At 45.7% G+C, this 20399-nt stretch overlaps 1 protein-coding gene across 1 annotated transcript in view; it reads left to right on the plus strand.

The window, feature by feature from the left end:
- PLEKHH2 (pleckstrin homology, MyTH4 and FERM domain containing H2) overlaps positions 1 to 20399 on the plus strand; it is a 239504-nt gene that overhangs the window by 180989 nt on the left and 38116 nt on the right. The window contains exon 20 of the mRNA XM_089677844.1: positions 15884 to 16063. Coding sequence (XP_089533970.1) covers positions 15884 to 16063 — 180 coding nt within the window. The remainder of the gene's footprint in view (positions 1 to 15883; positions 16064 to 20399) is intronic.

Genomic DNA, 20399 nt, shown 5'->3' on the forward strand with positions numbered 1-20399 from the left:
ACCTGACAAAACTGAAAAAGTATTGCCAAGAGGGACCCCTCCTGGATCTGATTCTGAGGAAGAGAGGACAGCTCTTCTCATCCTCCTCTTCTTCTTCTTCCTCTTCTCCTTCACCCTCTCCCACCCCTCATCAGCCGAATCCCCCCCAGCAGGAGGTGAGACATGGGACATGGATACCCCTCCCTGAGCCCCATCGGCTCCACCCCCATCCGGCACCCCCACAACCTCCTGACCACGTTTGCGCTGTCGGGGGACAGGTACCGGAGGTGGAGTAGGCCGAGAGGGAAGATCCACTAAACCAGCCCCCCCAGCAGCTTCCGCCAGTCTGGAGGATCTACGTACTGTAGGATTAGGGACAGGAGGGACAGACTCAGGGCTGACATTACTGGGGGAAACACAATCTGACACAACAGAGGACACAACAGACACAGGAGGTACAACTACAGTTTCCTCCCCAGCATCAGCTGCCTCATCCTCTTTATCCAGCCTCTGCAGCTCAGCCTCCAGTCCTGGCAGGTTGTGTAGTGCCTCTGGGCACAGACTGTATGGATGACCCATCTGCTGGCACAAATTACACCGAATCTCGGTGCATTCTTTGGCCAAATGGCCAAAATCCTGGCACAGTGAGCACTTCTTGATGGTACAGGATGATGCAAAATGGCCTTTCTCTCCGCATTTGTTACAAACTTTAGGCTGACCTTGATAGAAAATGGTCAGCCTATCCCTCCCCAGAAAGGCTGAGCAGGGAAGATGCTGAACCACATTGCCCAGCACCCTCAATTGCACTGACACCGTCCAGGCCCCTGTCCATATCCTATGCTCATCCAGGACCTTCCGCAGTGGGGTGAGGACCTCACCATGTCGGCGTAGCCAAACTACTAAATCAGCCTCTGGTATGGATTCATTCCGGACCAGGATTGTCACCGATTTTATCAAAGGCTGTCTGGAAACAACCTTTGCCACCAAACCTTTCCACTGCTGAAGGCTCCTGCACCTCCAATATCTCTCCCAAAACAGGTCCAGGCCTTCAGGTTTTACAAATGACAAATCGTATTCATAGCTGCCTACTGGGCAGATCAATGCAAACACATCACAGGCTTTAAACCCCATCTCTAGAATCAACTCCGCCACCCTCCCCCTTACTGGTGGGTTCCCTTCCCCCTCCCACTTCAACTGTACCACATTCCTTCTCCTGACCCCACCAACCATCCCACCACCAAACCTCCCCAAATTGTGACCATTAGCATTCCCAACACTCCCCCCACCCCCCTTGGTGCGACTCCCCAAAACAGAGGCATAGCTCCCCCCAATCCTCCCAGCAGCAGAAATATTTGTGTGTCTGGGAGCATCTGGTGCAACTCTGGCAGATACCGATTGCACAGATCCGGGATTGGATGGTGTATCCTCTTTCTGCTCAGCAGGGGGAGAAATGTCATTTTTACCTCTGTCAGCAATGTTAACCCCTTCACCTCCACCCACCACCAACACATCCATTGCTTTACCAGTCTCAACAGTCATAGACTTCACAGCAATGTCCACACTCACTGCTGCAACCATAGAAGCTCCATCAATCATCTCTCCTTCCAAGGAAGGAGACTCAGCCCAGGACTGGATTGGATTCTCAGACACAGCAACAAGTGAGACATCCATACTTGCTGTTTTCTCTCCACATGGTGCAGTGTGCTGCTCCCCTCCCCCACCAGCATCAATCAGGTCTGGAGCACCTGGGAGCTCAGGTGAAACAGTCTCTCTGCAGGTGGCAGCCATCTTGCCTGTAGAGGGACTACTGGTCTCAGCAGGAACAGCAATTTCCATCTGTGAGGTGCTTGGTGCAGGTTCATCCACATTCCCCTGATGGTATGGAGACCTCTCTGACAGGGATTTTCCCTCCAGGTTGGATGAGGATTCCTCCACAGCAGGCTGCTTGCAGAGCTCCTCATCAGCAGTAGTCACCACAGCAGGTGGGGCAGACATGCTGGGAGCAGCCATCTTGGTGTATTGGGATCTCTCCACCAGTCTTGGCTTTGCTGCTCTGAACCTCCTCTGTCCATCTTCAGGGACTTCTGCAGGGTCATCAGTGAAGGCGAACTTGTCTGCTCTCAGGGGTGACTCCATCTGCTGGATGAACTTCAGGGTTCCATATTCACCCTCAACCCCCTGGCTGGTTGCCACTGGTGATTCCACAGCCTGACATGGGGGGAGAGACGCTGATGTAGATGGAACTGGGTCATCCATTACCTGAGGCTGCTGATCCACAGAGCTCACTGATGTCTGGCTGGCAAATCTCCTCTCATGTTCAAATTTTTCTTTAAATGCACCACTTCTGGCTTTCAACTTTTCTAATAATAAAGATTGTCTCTTTACTTTATCCTCCATGTGCTGGAGCGCTGGCTTCATGCCCAATCTGTTCTTGCTCCAGGCCTGGCAGTATTTGGCTCTGAAGGTTTTGTGTTCAGATTTCAAAACATTGAGTTTCTCCTCAGCTCTTCCAATAGTCACAAATCTATCAACAATCTTCTGTCTGAAGACATCGACATCCTCACCAGGGCTGGGACCCACAGTCAGGTCCTCCACCTCCTCCTCTTCACTAGGCCCGGTCTCATCAGGGGAATCCCTCCCAGGGCCTCCCCCTGGATCAGGCATGGTTCCTGGGCCAAGCTAGCAGGCAAGGCCCAGGCTTGAAAATGCTGGTTCTCAGGGAGAGCTCCTTCAGTGTGTCCTCCTCCTTCTCCCACTGACCACCAATGTAACAAGCATTCTTCCCACTGATCACTAAAGTAAGGGGCATTCTTCCCACTGAACACCAATGTAAGGGACATTCTTCCCACTGAACACCAATGTAAGGGGCATTCTTCTCACTGAACACCAATGTAAGGGACATTATTCCCACTGACCACCAATGTAAGGGGAATCCTTCCCACTGAATACCAATGTAAGGGACATTCTTCCCACTGACCTCCAATGTAAGGGACATTCTTCCCACTGACCACCAATAAATTAATTTTATTATTAATGTTATTATTAATACTATTAAAAATAATAAATTATTTCAAGGGTTCCTCTGGGGTAAAATAATATTCTGATATACAGTAAACAAATAAACAGTTAAATGTAAAATCCAGAAAAAAACACAAATCAATGCAGCTCTTTATGCTTTGATGCATCATTAAATGTAATTTTAAGGCAACTAGTGTAAGTACTTGAATTAGATCTGGTATCAGCCTCTTGCAATTTCCTGTACAGCAGATCTAAGACTGGGAGAGGTAGAAGCAGCTCAAGGAGTCAGCCATTTAGAAATACTATCTAAGTTTAAACCTGCTCCCAACCCCCATTCTAAGCCTGATACTATCTTGTAAAGTAAAGATGTGTACACTTATCTTTTCTACGGGTGCTCTAGTCCACTCACATGATCATCTCCCAGTGTCGGCTTCAGGGGAGAGGATGGACAGCGGACAGCTGAATGCTGGGGAGATCACATGACACATCTTTCTTTTACAGCAGTGGTTCTCAACCTTTCTAATGCCGCGACCCCTTAATACAGTTCCTCATGTTGTGGTGACCCCCAACCATAAAATTATTTTCGTTGCTACTTCATAACTGTAATTTTGCAGTGGGAGGAGTAGTGCCCCATCACTGATGTCAGTGGGATGAATAGTGCCCCATCGTTGGTATCAGTGGGAGGAATAGTGCCCCATCGTTGGTATCAGTGGGAGGAATAGTGCCCCATCACTGATGTCAGTGGGATGAATAGTGCCCCATCACTGGTGTCAGTGGGAGGAATAGTGCCCCATCACTGGTGTCAGTGGGAGGAATAGTGCCCCATCACTGGTGTCAGTGGGAGCAATAGTGCCCCATCACTGGTGTCAGTGGGAGGAATAGTGCCCCATCGTTGGTGTCAGTGGGAGGAATAGTGCCCCATCGTTGGTGTCAGTGGGAGGAATAGTGCCCCATCGTTGGTATCAGTGGGAGGAATAGTGCCCCATTGTTGGTATCAGTGGGAGGAATAGTGCTCCATTGTTGGTATCAGTGGGAGGAATAGTGCCCCATCGTTGGTGTCAGTGGGAGGAATAGTGCCCCATCGTTGGTGTCAGTGGGAGGAATAGTGCCCCATCGTTGGTGTCAGTGGGAGGAATAGTGCCCCATCGTTGGTGTCAGTGGGAGGAATAGTGCCCCATCGTTGGAGTCAGTGGGAAGAATAGTGCCCCATCATTGGTGTCAGTGGGAGGAATAGTGCCCCATCGTTGGTGTCAGTGGGAGGAGTAGTGCCCCATCATTGGTGTCAGTGGGGGGAGTAGTGCCCCATCATTGGTGTCAGTGGGAGGAATAGTGCTCCATCACTGGTGTCAGTGGGGGGAGTAGTGCCCCATCACTGGTGTCAGTGGGAGGAGTAGTGCTCCATCACTGGTGTCAGTGGGAGGAATAGTGCCACATCATTGGTGTCAGTGGGAGGAATAGTGCCCCATCATTGGTGTCAGTGGGGGGAGTAGTGCCCCATCATTGGTGTCAGTGGGAGGAATAGTGCCCCATCACTGGTGTCAGTGGGGGGAGTAGTGCCCCATCACTGGTGTCAGTGGGAGTAGTGCCCCATCACTGGTGTCAGTGGGAGGAATAGTGCCACATCATTGGTGTCAGTGGGAGGAATAGTGCCCCATCATTGGTGTCAGTGGGAGGAATAGTGCCCCATCATTGATGTCAGTGTGGTGGAGGGGAGAATAGTGCTCCATCATTGGGGTCGGGGGGGGGGGGAAATAGTGTCCCATCGTTGGTGTCAGTGGGGGGAGGAATAGTGCCCCATCATTGGTGTCAGTGGGAGGAATAGTGCCCCATCATTGATGTCAGTGTGGTGGAGGGGAGAATAGTGCCCCATCATTGGGGTCAGGGGGGGGGGAAATAGTGCCCCATCGTTGGTGTCAGTGGGGGGAGGAATAGTGCCCCATCGTTGGTGTCAGTGGAGGGAGGAATAGTGCCCCATCGTTGGTGTCAGTGGGGGGAGGAATAGTGCCCCATCGTTGGTGTCAGTGGGGGGAGGAATACTGCCCCATCGTTGGTGTCAGTGGGGGGAGGAATAGTGCCCCATCGTTGGTGTCAGTGGGGGGAGGAATAGTGCCCCATCGTTGGTGTCAGTGGGGGGAGGAATAGTGCCCCATCGTTGGTGTCAGTGGGGGGAGGAATAGTGCCCCATCGTTGGTGTCAGTGGGGGGAGGAATAGTGCCCCATCGTTGGTGTCAGTGGGGGGAGGAATAGTGCCCCATCGTTGGTATTAGTGACACAAATGATGGGGCACTATTCCTCCCACTGACACCAATGATACTTACCTTGCTGACCCCTGCTCCAGCCTGGGCTCGCTCTCTCACTTACCTGTCAGCTGTCTTCCTTCTCTGGCCGCTCTCCTCTTCACTCGCTCCGGCAGCTCCCTCGATCTTCTTTGATGTACGCGCGCTGCCGCTCGGCTCCTCCTCTCCAAGCTCCACCTCCTCGCCGGTGATTGGCCGCCTGTGTGCCTCTCCTGAGCTACAGTTCCGGTGGCCAATCAGCGGCGAGAAGGCGGAGCTGCTGAGCGATCCCGGAGGTGTGGCCAGGTGACAGGAGCAGCGTATCATCCCGCCCACACATCGCCTGAGACGGAGGAGCGGTGTCTCGGTTCCTAAGACCATCGGAAATATGTGTTTTCCGATGGTCTTAGGCGACCCCTGGGAAATGGTCGTTCGACCCCCAAAGGGGTCGCGACCCCCAGGTTGAGAACCGCTGTTTTACAGGATAATTCGTATACAAGTAGAGGGAATTCATGTATTTGGCTCTGTTAATCAGAGCTGTGTAAATCTCAGAACTGGATGGGCAGAAACACAAATCCTTAGGCAGGTAAATTTATTTTATCGTTTATTTCAGGTACTTATATAGCGCTGTCAATTTACATCACTTTACATACATGTTATACATTCACATCAGTCCCTAACCCTCAAGGGGCATACAATCTAAGGTCCCTAACTCACATTCATACATACACATATTAGGGCCAATTTAGACAGGATCCAATTCACCTACCAGCATGTCTTTGGAGTGTGTGAGGAAACCCACGCAGGCACAGAGAGAACATGCAAACTCCAGGCAGGAGGTGCCATGGCTGGGATTTAAACCTACGACGCTAGTACTGCCAGGCAGAAGTGCTAACCATTTAGCCACTGTGTATATGGCTTTTTTCCTGGCATTCAGTTCTAACTCTAACCTCAAGAACATTCTTAATACCTAAAGGGATAAGTTCACAGGAAACATTATGATGGATGCTCACTCCAGGGCTGTGTAATGTGGCATACGGTGGACTGACCACTAGCACAGGGCATCATGGCTGCTATGTGCAGCAGGGTCTGGAATGGTTGCAAGATGTTTAGAGTTAGTTCACATTTTCATTTTTCATGAAAAAGTAAATTTACCCTTTAAAGTGGTTGTACCTATGACATATGAACAAAGCATATCCCTCTATAGTGTTTCAATCCAGAGCACTAAGTGTCATTTCTGTCTGATGCCTCATTCCTCTGCAAATAGTATGAATCAAGTTTTCCTGAAACCAAGAGGAAAATGGTGATAGGGGAGGAATCTCCAGCACAATTACAGCCTACGCTCTGTTTCTGTGTGCTGCGTCAAGGGGGGCGTGTCCCTTCCCTCCAATCAGCTCTCAGAGCTCTCGTCACTGAGTTCTGCAGAGTATAATTTCAGATCTCTGCCCCCTTCTTTCTAAAGCTCAGACAAGCTTTATAAATTTTGAATGTATGTAGAGAAGAGAAGATTGCCGATAAACAGGTACAGCTTACGTAGGAGGATTTGTTTAATCTCTGTGTATCACCTGAGGCTAGTCACTTCACTGGGTATATGGAGGGGTTTACAACCCGTTTAACTCAAACCAAACCTTTTTTGTTAGTTTTGAATATAGTGGGAAACCTATCTGGTCATTGCTGCTGTCTCTATTTCACAAATAGCAATTTTCTGTCCCCCAAGAAAGAAACACAGTACATAGTACAGTGGGTAAGTGTTTGAACCTCTGTCTGGTGTCCCCTTTGAGGAGATGTCTCCCTACTTCCTGTGCCATTGATTTCCTGTGTTGGGATGTATCCGCAGGAGAGGAAATGAGTGGAAATGTTTCTGGCGGAAGCACAAACGCCAATAAAAACCCAAAGAAAGCTGTTAATTCTTCCCCAATCTCTCCAAAGCTAACATAATACATTTTTAGGCTGGAGTTAAGTTTTAATTAAGAAACCGAAGAGGAAGGATTGTGTTCATACTATGTAAGATGTTTGTTCAGGATATTGCTACTTTCTAGCGATTCTCCAGTTCTCATGCACTATGGGCAGGTTATGCCAGGGCCACGGCCTGGTTTAAATTTACCCTTTTTACAGCGGCGTTCATAACGCGAAACGTGACACCCAGAGACACTTATGTCATCAGCGCAACACAGCTACCATAGAACTCAGTGGGAAGCAAACACGGGAGGAGCACAGCTGCTGTAAATCAATGACATATGTGTTAGAATAATTCAGACAAGAGTCTAACAGTGGAGCATGCTGGGAGGTCACGGCTGCCTGTGGGATAAGATATCCGGCACCTCATTCTAAAATAAATTTGGTGCCTGGTAAAGCCTGACACAGGCACACCATGATAAGTGGATTCCTCTTATTGACCCCAAAGTGGTCTGGAATCCAGATAATGAGCTCTACCTATTCCTACAGCAACTCCTGTCTGCTAATTACTGGAGAACACTGCTTTATGTGAACTCCCAAAGACAATATTACGAGGGAGACAGAGAGTGAACAGAATCATGTACTCCATATATATAGCTGAGATGGATGATAAAGCTGGTGTGGATATTTGTGAATGATGACGCTCTTTGGTATACACCCTCCCCTTTCTCCATCACCTAGGTTTAATATTTATTACGATGATAGATAGATAGATAGATAGATAGATAGATAGATAGATAGATAGATAGATAGATAGATAGATATTGTAGATAGATAGATAGATATTGTAGATAGATAGATAGATAGATAAATAGATAGATAGATAGATAGATAGATAGATAGATAGATAGATAGATAAATAGATAGATAGATAGATAGATAGATAGATAGATAGATAGATAGATAGATAGATAGATAGATAGATAGATAGATAAATAGATAGGTAGGTAGGTAGGTAGATAGGTAGATAGATATTGTAGATAGATAGATAGATAGATAGATAGATAGATAGATAGACAGACAGACAGATCGATATTGGGCATCCTTAACGTGAAAGACAGACATAGATAGACAGACCTCTGTAGACATGTGCAGAACGAAAAAAATTGTTTCATTTTGATTCAGTAATTAACTAATTTAAATTTGTTTTCAGAATTTGCTTTGTTTATTCGCTTTTCAATTCATTATGAATTTTCCAAATTCCATCGATTTGAATTCAATTCAACCAAATTTGGAAAATTCTATTGTCATTCAAATTCACATTTTTTTCCATTCAAATGGGCTGCCAAATTTTTCACATCTAAGAATTGCAATGTGTTTACATTTCTTATGTGTTTCCAAATTTAAATCAAAGTTGCCTTTCGTTATTTCGGACAAATTTAGTTTTGTTGTTTCGGAGGATTAGTTTTGTTATTTCTGGGGATTCATTTACATTCATTACTAATGTGATTTGGAATGCAGATACATCCAAATTTCTGAATAACGAAAAAAATTAGTCCAAATTTCTATTCAGAACTGAATGAATCGCACATGTTTAGACCTCTGGGTCACAGAAATTCTCAACTAAAAGACAGGGACAGATAGATAGTCTAGATGAGGGGTCTGCAAACTTTCTAAGCAAAAGGCCATTTTACTCTCCTTCAGACCATAGGAGGGTCAGATTGTGGCCAATGGGAGTAGAAAATTCCTCAGACTTGGTGGTAATCGAGAGAAATAGTGCCTCTTCATTGGTATAACTGGGAAGGATAATCTCCATCTTTGATGTTAGTAGGAAGAATAGTGCCCCATCATTGGTGTCAGTTGGAGGAATAGCGCCCCGTCAGTGGAAGGAATATTGCCTCACGACTGGTGTCAGTAGGAGGAATAGTGCTCCAATTTTGGTGTCAGTTGGAAGAATAGTGCCCCATCATTGGTGTCAGTGGAAGGAATAGCGCTCCAATTTTGGTGTCAGTGGGAGGAATAGTACCCCATCATTGGTGTCAGTTGGAGGAATAGCGCCTCATCATTGGTGTCAGTTGGAAGGAATAGTGCCAAAACAATGGTGTCAGTGGGAGGAATAGTGCCCCATCAATGGTGTCAGGGGGAGGCAGTGGCGTCCTGAGGCAGGTGCGGGGGGTGTGGTCCGCACTGGGTGACACTGACCGCACAGGGTGACACCAGACCCGCTCCACAAAAAGGTAAGTTGTAAAGCAAGCCGACGATCCCCGCAGGATGGATCCGATCCATCCTACGGGGATCGTCGGCTTTCTTTACAACTTACCTTTTCTTGGAGCAAGTCCGGTGTCACCCCATATAGGTTGCATGCCGACGATCCTGCGAGGATCGTCAGCATGCAACCTATACGGGGTGACACCGGACCCGCTCCAAGAAAAGGTAAGTTGTAAAGAAAGCCGACGATCCCCACAGGATGGATCGGATCTGTGGATTGAGCATAATGGATCGGAGTCTGATCCATTATGCTCAATCTGCAGATCCGATCCATTCTACAGGGATCGTCGGAGGGTGTGTCACCAAGTGTTAGCGCACCGGGTGACACCAACCCTAGGGACGCCTCTGGGGGGAGGAATAGTGCCCGATCATTGGTGTCAGTGAAAGGAATAGTGCCCTTTTTTTTAGCCGGATCAGAATAGCACTGCATAGATGTGAACAGGTTTCATAGCAAACAATGTTTTTTTTCAGATGACATGCGAATCTTTGCCTTTTCAGATCAAATCTAATATGTATAGAATTTGCATCAGTGTGAACTGGAACTTACTGTAACAATGAACAACTCTACTCAACCTGATCAGCATGAAGATTTGTGTACATCTCCCCAATTCTGTGCCAACTGGCATGCACACAAATCTTCATATTGATCAGGTTGAGTAGAGTCGTTCATTGTTACAGTAAGTTCCAACTGATGCGATTTCTATACAGATTAGATTTCATATAAATATTTTCAAATATATCATCAGAACAAAACAGCAAAGAAACAAAATAACAAATTGAAAGAATGTGTAATACTGACAGCTGTAAAAAAGGGGCCCTATGATTCCTCCGAATATAATGGCAAGTGAAATGTGTGCATCACGTACAACCTGTTGTAGCACAGGCAGGATTATTGATTATGGTTCCTAGTTTATCAAAGTGTGTGTCATTTCTTTTTTTTTTTTTTTTTTTTTTTGGGGGGGGGGGAGAAGCAGGAGAGTTGGAAAAACATTTGTAAAACATTTGTAAAGGTCATGCACCTGCTTGATAGTAACCAGATGCTGTGGCTGCCTTGTGTAGTTTAGATTATAACCGCAGGTAACAAGAGTGACCAGAAGAGGGAGCTGGAGTCTTTCAAATGAAGAACAAGATAAAGGTGCAGCAGACTCTGTATATAATGTTTCTAGAAGTACAGAAATAGTTGCATGTATATTTGTAAATGGTGTTATTATTATTATTATACAGTATTTATAAAGCGCCAATAGTTCGCTCAGCGCTGTACATTACAAAGGGGGACAGAACATGTGACAGAACAATACCAATACAATGCAAAACATGAGGGGATCGAGGGCCCTGCTCCTTGGAGCTTACAATCTAGGAGGGAGGGGATAGTGGTACAGGAGGAAAAGCTGTGGGGGATGGGGTGGTAGGAAGAGTGGAGGAGGTCGGCAGGTTAGCAGGGGGTGGGGTAGGCTTCCCTGAAGAGATGGGTTTTCAGGGTGCACTTAAAGGAGAGGAGAGTAGGTGATAATCTGATGGGTTGGGGCAGGGAGTTCCAGAGGATGGGTGACACCCTGGAGAAGTCCTGGAGGCAGGCATGGGAGGAGGAGACCAGGGAACTAAAGAGAAGGAGGTCTTGTGAGGAGCGGAGTGTGCGTGTTGGGCGGTACTTGGATATTAGGTCGGTGATGTAGTTTGGGGCAGTATGGTGGACAGCTTTGTACGTCAGTGTTAGGATTTTGAATTTGATCCGTTGCGCAATCGGAAGCCAGTGGAGGGATTGGCAGAGGGGGGGTGGCGGAGACAGAGCGGTTGGTAAGGTGGATGAGTCTGGCAGCCGTATTCAGGATGGACTGAAGCGGGGATAGCCAGCGGCGAGGCAGGCCAGTGAGGAGGGAGTTGCAGTAGTCGAGTCGTGATATGATGAGGGAGTGGATGAGCTGTTTAGTGGTTTCTGGGGTTAGGAACGTGCGGATTTTGGCGATGTTGCGGAGGTGGAGTCTGCACGAGTTTGTTAAAGACTGGACTTGGGGCTGGAAGGATAGGTTGGAGTCCAGAATGACACCAAGTACTCTGGCCTGCGGGGCGGGTTTGATGGTAGCGTTGTTGGATGTGAGGTAGAAGTCAATGGGGGGGTGGGGTCCGGGCTGGGGGAAAGACAAGAAACTCGGTTTTGGAGAGGTTCAGTTTAAGGAAGTGGAGCGACATCCAGTCTGATATGTCGCTCAGTAGGTGTGTGATTCGGGTGGAGACTGAGGGGGTGAGGTGGGGGGTTGAGAGATAGATTTGCGTGTCGTCGGCATATAGGTGGTAGTTGAAGCCGTGAGAGTGTATGAGTTGGCCAAGGGAGGAGGTGTAGATGGAGAAGAGAAGGGGCCCGAGGACAGAGCCTTGAGGGACCCCAACAGAGAGGGGGAGTGAGGGGGAGGTGGTAGCATTATAGGTAACGCTGAAAGAGCGCTGTGACAGGTAGGATGAGAGCCAGGAGAGAGTAGTTAGCGGTTCTTTTACTTTATGTGATGTCTGCTGTCCATTATTGCTTACTTTAGTCTCATACTATTGCATTTAATTATTATTAATCAGGGTGGATTTGATTTAAATCAAGCTGATTTAAATCACGATTTATATAATGAGTTAAATTACTAGTGAAAAGGCTCGATTTAAATCATATTTTTTTATTTCAATGGTTTTTATTAACTTTTGTAAACAATTTAACAAGAAGGAGTAGAGCAAAAGACACGCCCATGCTATCAATGGTACATAAAAAATAAAGAGATCAGTATTGTAACTCCAACAATGCAAGAGGCTCGCCTACATAAATCATAATTTTTAAAGAGCAGCTGTCATCTCTGTCTCTGTCTCTGGCTCCTCCTCTGACCCGCTGTTGACTCACCGACAGTCCCATTCACTTTAATGGGACGGCTGGTGATGCGGCAGGGACACAACAAGGTGAGGGACGTGGCGGCAGCAGGTGAGTGGATGCTCACTAACAGGCGTTGCCATGATGGATCTAAAATGACAGGTGCTCTTTAAATGTAAGCAATCCGACTCATTCTTGCTGGTAGTGAGAATCTTTAATATTTGCAAACCAAATGAAGGTTTCCTTTTTAGAATAATAAGCTGTCAGGTTAGTAAAACAGCGATATCAGAACCGATTTTAGGTTAATAGGTTCATCACACATAGCTGGAGAACGACTCAGATTCTTTTATTTCATGTTTTTTCTCATGGTTACTGTGACATTGTGTGAATCCATTAATACAGTGCATGTGATCTCAGCTTGCAGAGCTTGGATTCATTGAATGAGTTTACCAAAAATGTAAATATTGCAGAATATACAGCCTCATGCTACATAACTAAGCTCCATTTCATGCTGAATAAACTAAATTATTAATGTATCGTAAATAAAAAACGATCTTTAGATAGATTTTTACTCCAAAAGCATTTTATTAAAATAATATTGATAAAAATAAAAAAAATCCAATGTAAATTTTAAAAAAATCTGATTTTCTTTTTTTTTTTTTTTTTTTAAACATCGATTTTTATTCACCCTGTTATTAATATACCTAAGCTAACTGCAACAGTCAAAGTGGAACTTTACTCCCTCAGTCAGCATTGAGTATTTATAATCCTTATGCTGCCAGCTTTACGTAGTAAATAGATAAGAAAGTATATCAGATTTACTTGTGTTAATTTTTTTTATATTTCTGCAGTTATTTCCTGGCTTTCTATGCCTAGGCAAATGATGTCATACATCCCAGGAGTCTTCAAGAGGGGAGGAGCGGTTTTCTTAGCTAAGAACACCCTCCTGCCTGCATACCTGAGCTAAGGGTAGATGGATTCCTGGAAGTAAATGTTGCATGAATCATCTGCCCTTAATCAAGATGGGAATGGCCAGAAATGCTAGAGGGGTGTTTTTCAAATTGACTTCTCAGTAGAATAAAGCATTGAGAAATGGATGGATGGGGGAGTTTGATTTGAAAAAATGAATTAAATAACAATTGGTTTGTGGTGCTCAGATGCAGTGTAATTCAGCTTTAAGCGCTTGCTTAACTTTATTTTTTGTGGAAATGATATCTGGGACAGTGAATTTGATTGGCAGATTACCCCCCCCCCCCCCCACACACACACACACACACACACACACACTTACAATTGTGGGACCTTGTTCTACTGTCCAGATTGCTTCTATTGTATTCCTCCACTGACGACATAATAGCATTGGCCACCATGAGCCCTTCCAGATGTGAAACAAACTGTCCCAAAATGCTAAAAGTGTTACTAAACCCACAACAGTAAAATCAGTCTATATATGCAGTAAAGCATGCTTGTTATACTCACTGTGGAACCTCAGGGGTTAATCCTCTGCATTGTGTAAAAAAGCTGTTTGATCCTGTCTTCTCTGATCATCCCCTTCTTATACTGTCCCCAATCCATCTGCTGATTGGACAGAATGCTAGGAGTCACTCTGCACGAGCTCAGTTTAGTGTGTATTGCTAGAGAGGTTTTTTTTTTTCTTCGGGAGAGTGCCTATGATCAGCACAGGGCCAATCAGCACTGTCCAGACAGAGGGTCAGTGGTTATGCAACTTCATAGGACAATCAGAGCAGAATGAAAACTCATACAAGCTTTATCCAGTGCTCTGCTGGGCACTGCTAGAATTCACAAGACTGATCTAACTGCTGATGATAAAAGGTATTTAGCAATTTATATTTATTAAAATATTTTCATGTTGTTTGTACTGCAGGAGATCAGATATAGTGAATGCAGGGTCCTGGGTTTAGTAACACTTTAAAAAGGATTACAGGATGTAGAGCCTTGCAGTCCATTGCTTAACCCTTTCCCATCTAAGGTTAAAACAAATGTTAATGCCTAAGCACAATTTTGCAACTTTGACAAGTGTCAGTAAAGCTGTACATATCATCACAACTATTTTGTACATCCAGGTGAATTATACGACGTTTTTTTCGGGATAAATGGGGCTTTCAGTTGGTGGTAAATGGTAATAGATATCTCCTGATTTTAGCCCTTAACCCAAATCCTTGTTAGGCTTAAATGATGCAACTTTGATGCTACTTGAATGCCAGAAAGTGTAAAGTTGCATCCGAGTCGCATTCCATGAACAGAATTGTCATACTTTCCTATTAGCAAAAAAAGAAAAGAAAAAAGCAAAATGCATAAAAAAATGCAACATGTGTGGGTCCACTGCATTACATGCAAAACGCAATCTGCTATGGGAAAAAAAAGTCCCTGACCCTTCCAAAAAGCCACACTGGCTCAAAACGCACAGATGCGAATTAGATCCATAGGAAACCATGGTAAATGGACTGTAGTGACTTTCTGCAAACTGGAAACGCACTGAAATCTGCATAAGTGTGAACCTAGGTTTATAGATGATGATGAAGATGAACATAATGATTATGATTATTATGATTATTATTATTATTATTATTATACAGAATTTATATATTATGGTTATTGTTATTATTATTTTTATTATTATTCAGGGTTTATAGATTATTATTATTAATATTACACAGATTGTATTTATTATTATTATTATTCAGGGTTTATAGATTATTATTAATATTATACAGGATGTATTTATTATTATTATTAGTAGTAGTATTATTGTTATTATTATTATTCAGGTTTTATATTATGATGATTAATTTATACATGATTTATATATTATTATTAATATTATACAGGATTATTATTATTAATAATAATGATTTAAATATTATAATTATCCAGGTATTTTTATAGCAGCAACAATTTTCACAGTGCTTTACAATATAAAAGGAGTTACAATACAATTCAATATAAAACACTTACAGTCTGATAGGGAGGGGCGAGTAGTACCATAGTTAACAACTGTGAGGGGGATAAGGTGATTAAAAAAAAACCTAGAGCTTTTGATTTTTCTTAGTAAAAGTTCAGTCTTTAGGTGGAGACATGATAGGCTTTCCTGAGGAGATGAATTTTCAGGGATCAACTACAGGTGGAGAGTTTGCGATAGGTAGTTCCAAAAGGTGGGAAAAGCTCTGGAGAAGTGCTGGAGCTGAATGTGGGAAGAAGGGGGTGAGGTGGAAGCTAGAGGGCAGCACCTACTTTGCCAGTTTTTTGTTGCCCTGTCGTAAATTTTGAGACATGTTGCTGCCATCATTTTCAAAATTACCTGATTTTGTTCTTAATACAGTACATTTTCTCAGGTTAAACATTTGGTATGTTTTCTATTTTCTATATAAAATATGGGTGTATGAGATTTGCAAATCATTATGTACATTTATTTTAACAGTGTCCCAACATTTTTGGAATTGGTGTTGTACATATGATACTATGATCATGTATATTGCTCGTATTTCCATGTACATCTGGTTAAAAATGAGTGATTACAATGGGATGTTTTTACGATTGATTTAGCTATGACTGTTGTAACTATATCATGAACTGTCACCTTCTACAGACTTGCCAGCTGTTTTTGAACTCAGCGATTGACTCCCCCGCTATAGACTATCACGTGTCCCTGGCTCAGAGCGCCCTACAAGTGTGCCTCACCCACCCGGAGCTCCAGAATGAGATCTACTGCCAGCTCATTAAACAGACCCGACACAGACAGCCACAGAACCAACCAAGTCCTATCCAGGTACTTCATCTGTCAGGATCCCATTGGGACTGGATGATTATGCTTTATAGGCCTACGTTGATTGCCTCTAGAGCGTTGTGTATGGTGGGCCCTGTGACTCTTCCTATGCATTACTCGCTTACTTTTATGCATCAATTCTGCCTAAGAGATATAAACTAATCTTCCTGCCCCATTATAATGGCACAGGACACCGCTCCTAATGAACACATGGAATGTGGCAGTTTTCTACATTGAAAACTGCCACATTCTGTTCGTAAATTAGGAGCAGACCACGCACCAGTTATTATTTCACTATGAAATAGAAAATCGCATGGGTGGTACAGATATCAGTGAAAAATGTACATTAGCTCGTTAATGTGGAACACAGTCAGCGCAAAACTGAGAATCATACCCCCTGTCGCATTCAAGTGAATGGGGCCACAGTGTGCAAGCGTCCCTCAACTGCATACGGGTGCAGCATGCCAGTGCAGGGATCAAAGAGTTAAAACAGGCGGTGAGGAGACGATACTACTCCTCCTCACCATCTGTCAAATGTTCTCTGAAGAGTTTTCAAACGCAGATTGCTTTTAATAGAGTACCACTAGTTTGAACGAACCTTTATAGTTACTAGTGGGCTTATGTTAGCTATCATCTGAACTGTCAACCCATCAGATTGTGGGTGTCATGGCTGATCACATGTGCAACACCATGGCAATTACAGATCAATCAATGTTTGAGATGGCAGCTTCCTTGGCTGCAGTGCAGGATCTAGCCTGTCCGATGTGGGGTGCAGTAAAAAATGTGAGGGTAGCAGAAGATGGAAGGTCAGCAGGGCAGTGTACAAGGGGTCAGCAGGCCAGAGGATAGTTTCAACAGTTTTTAAGGCATTTTTACAGAGCCCATTCGATTGTAGGGCCGTGTACAGTGGTCAGTAGAGCTGGGGACAGGGGTCAGCAGGGTGGAGGACATGGGTCAGCAGGGCAGTGTACAGGGGGTCAGCAGGGCAGAGGATAGTGTCAACAGTTTTTAAGGCATTGTACAGAAGCCATTCGATTGTAGGGTCGTGTACAGTGGTCAGCAGAGCTGGGGACAGGAGTCAGCAGGGTGGAGGGCACAGGTCAGCAGGGCAGTGTACAGGGGGTCAGCAGGGCTGAGGATAGTGTCAACAGTTTTTAAGGCATTGTACAGAGGCCATTCGATTGTAGGGCCATGTACAGTGGTCAGCAGAGCTGAGGACAGGGGTCAGCAGGGTGGAGGACACCGGTTAGCAGGGCAGAAGACAGGGGCCACTGCTGGCAGTGCAGAGGATAGGAGTCACTGCTGGCAGGGCAGAAGACAGGGGTCACTGCTGGCAGGGCAAAGGACAGGGGTCACTACTGACAAGGCAGAGGACAGGGGTCACTTCTGGCAGGGCAGTGGATAGGAGTTACTCTTGGCAGGGCAGAGGACAGGGGTCACTTTTGGCAGGGCAGAGGACAGGGGTCACTTTTGGCAGGGCAGAGGACAGGGGTCACTTTTAGCAGGGCAGAGGACAGGGGTCACTGCTGGCAGGGCAGAGGACAGGGGTCCCTTTTGGCAGGGCAGAGGACAGGAGTCCATTTTGACAGGGCAGAGGACAGGGGTGCCTTTTGGCAGGGCAGAGGACAGGGGTGCCTTTTGGCAGGGCAGAGGACAGGGGTGCCTTTTGGCAGGGCAGAGGACAGGGGTGCCTTTTGGCAGGGCAGAGGACAGGGGTGCCTTTTGGCAGGGCAGAGGACAGGAGTCACTTTTGGCAGGGCAGAGGACAGGAGTCACTTTTGGCAGGGCAGAGGACAGGAGTCACTTTTGGCAGGGCAGAGGACAGGAGTCACTGCTGGCAGGAAACTCAGCAGGGCTCCTTCTCGTATCCCTGTACATTTACTAGTACGTTTACAAGGAGAGGGAAAGTTCAGCGGTCTGCAGTATGGTTCAGCGGGCAGGCAAACATTCAGGGTGATGGGGTGGGGAGGGTGGTGTTTGGCTTTGGGGGGGTGAACAAAACTAAAATCTGGGAGCATAACCCACCCGATCCCCCCACTAGATCTAGCCATGCTTGGCTGTAAAGGATGGGAGGGTTTACATCTGCTTTAAAGTGCATTTCCACTTTGCAGTCAAATTTGAGAAACCTCCATTAAATGTCTGTTTTGTGTTCCCATTCACACAGCATACCTATCAACAATATAAAAATATATATTTATTACCTCTCCTCCCTCCTAGATTGTAAGCTCCAAGGATCAGGGCCCTCCTATCCCTCTTGTATTGAACTGTATTGTTGCTGTATTGTCTCCCGTTATATTGTAAAGCGCTGAGCAAACTGTTGGCGCTATATATATCCTGTATAATAATAATAACCTTTCTAGTTGTTTCTTTGGAGCAGGGTAATACATAGAACCTTATTCTGAACAATTACAAAGTGCAGAGTGACAAATTATGGGAAAGGGCATTAACATTCAGTGTACCGCCCAAGCCTTAAGATCTGTAACCCTTTGTTAGGACATGCTAGTTCACAACTGATAATGAGATCTGCCAGCAAAGCATGGGCATAACTCTCCAGCACCTCCCTACCAATGTTAGTTACATAACATTAGATAGGGTTTTTAAGCAATGGAAAAACAAGTAAAGAGTAAACAAATGTTTAAATGAAAGTGGAAGTTCTGTCACAATCTAAGGCTAAACTTACTCCTACCCCTTTTATAAGGCTCTTCTATCTAACCCTGTAAAGGAGAGATCTTTATTCTTACCTACTCTTGTCACATGATCTCTCGCCGACAACGAGAGATCACCAACAACCGCTGCAAATGCCTGGGAGATGTCACCCATAGACTTGATGGCTGTCCCTCCTCTAACATCGAAGCTGCTGCTGACAGCTGATCATGGGACAGGACCGAAGTGGCTTCAAAATAGCTAAGTATATAGATCTTTTCTTTACAGCAGGGGTCTCTAAACTTTCTAAACAAAGGGCCTGTTTGCTGTCCTTCAGACTTTAGGGGGGCTGAACTGTGTCTATTGGGGGCAGAAGAGGTCCTGGTGTCAGTCTGAAAAAACAATAGCCCTTCTTTGGTGTCAGTGGGGGAATTGTGCCTTATCATTGGCGTCATTGAGCCCCATCATTGGGTGTTATTGGGAAGAATCGGGTCCCATCGTTGGTATCATTGGGAGGAATTGTGCCCCATCATTGGTATCATTGGGAGGAATTGTGCCCAATCATTGGTATCATTGGGAGGAATTGTGCCCCATCATTGGTATCATTGGGAGGAATTGTGCATTATCATTAGCGTCATTGAGCCCCATCATTGGGTGCTATTGGGAAGAATCGGGTCCCATCGTTGGTATCATTGGGAGGAATTGTGCCCCATCATTGGTGTCCTTGGAATGAATTGTGCCCCATCGTTGGTGTCATTGGGAGGAATTGTGCATTATCATTAGTGTCATTGAGCCCCATCATTGGGTGTTATTAGGAAGCAGGGCGGACTGACAGCTCATGGGGCCCCTGGGCAATAGGGGATCATGAGGCCCCTGTGTCCTTGCCCACACCTAAAAAAGCCTATGAAAAAGCCAATGAAAGGTACCAGGGGCGTCTCATGGGGCCCCTTACTGACCCAGGGCCCTCGGGCAGTGCCGGAGTGCTCTAATGGTCAGTCCGCCCCTGTTGGGAAGAATCGGGTCCCATCGTTGGTGTCATTGGGAGGAATTGTGCATTATCATTAGCGTCATTGAGCCCCATCATTGGGTGTTATTAGGAAGCAGGGGCGGACTGACAACTCATGGGGCCCCTGGGCAATAGGGGATCATGGGGCCCCTGTGTCCTTGCCCACTCCCAAAAAAGCCTATGAAAAAGCCAATGAAAGGTACCAGGGGCATCTCATGGGGCCCCTTACTGACCCAGGGCCCTCGGGCAGTGCCAGAGTGCTCTAATGGTCAGTCCGCCCCTGTTGGGAAGAATCGGGTCCCATCGTTGGTATCATTGGGAGGAATTGCGCCCCATCATTGGTGTCATTGGAATGAATTGTGCCCCATCGTTGGTGTCATTGGGAGGAATTGTACCCCATCGTTGGTGTCATTGGGAGGAACTGTGCCCCATCGTTGGTGTCATTGGGAGGAATTATTCCCCATTGTTGGTATAAGTGGATCAAATAGAGACCCAAGGGCCAGATAAAAGCAAACAAAGGGCCACATCTTGCCCCTGGGCCGCAGTTTGGAGACCACTGCTTTACAGGGTTAGATAGAATGGGCTTAGAATGGGGATGGGAATAGATTTAGCCTTAGTTAGATTTTGACTGAACGTCCACCTTAATTTAAAGTTATGCTTTGTGATTGGGAACGTGCAACAAATCCTCCT

Source organism: Staurois parvus, unplaced genomic scaffold (assembly GCF_062004578.1).
Source record: "Staurois parvus isolate SC_StPar_1 unplaced genomic scaffold, SC_StPar_1.0 ptg000192l, whole genome shotgun sequence".
Classification (NCBI taxonomy): Eukaryota; Metazoa; Chordata; class Amphibia; order Anura; family Ranidae; genus Staurois; species Staurois parvus.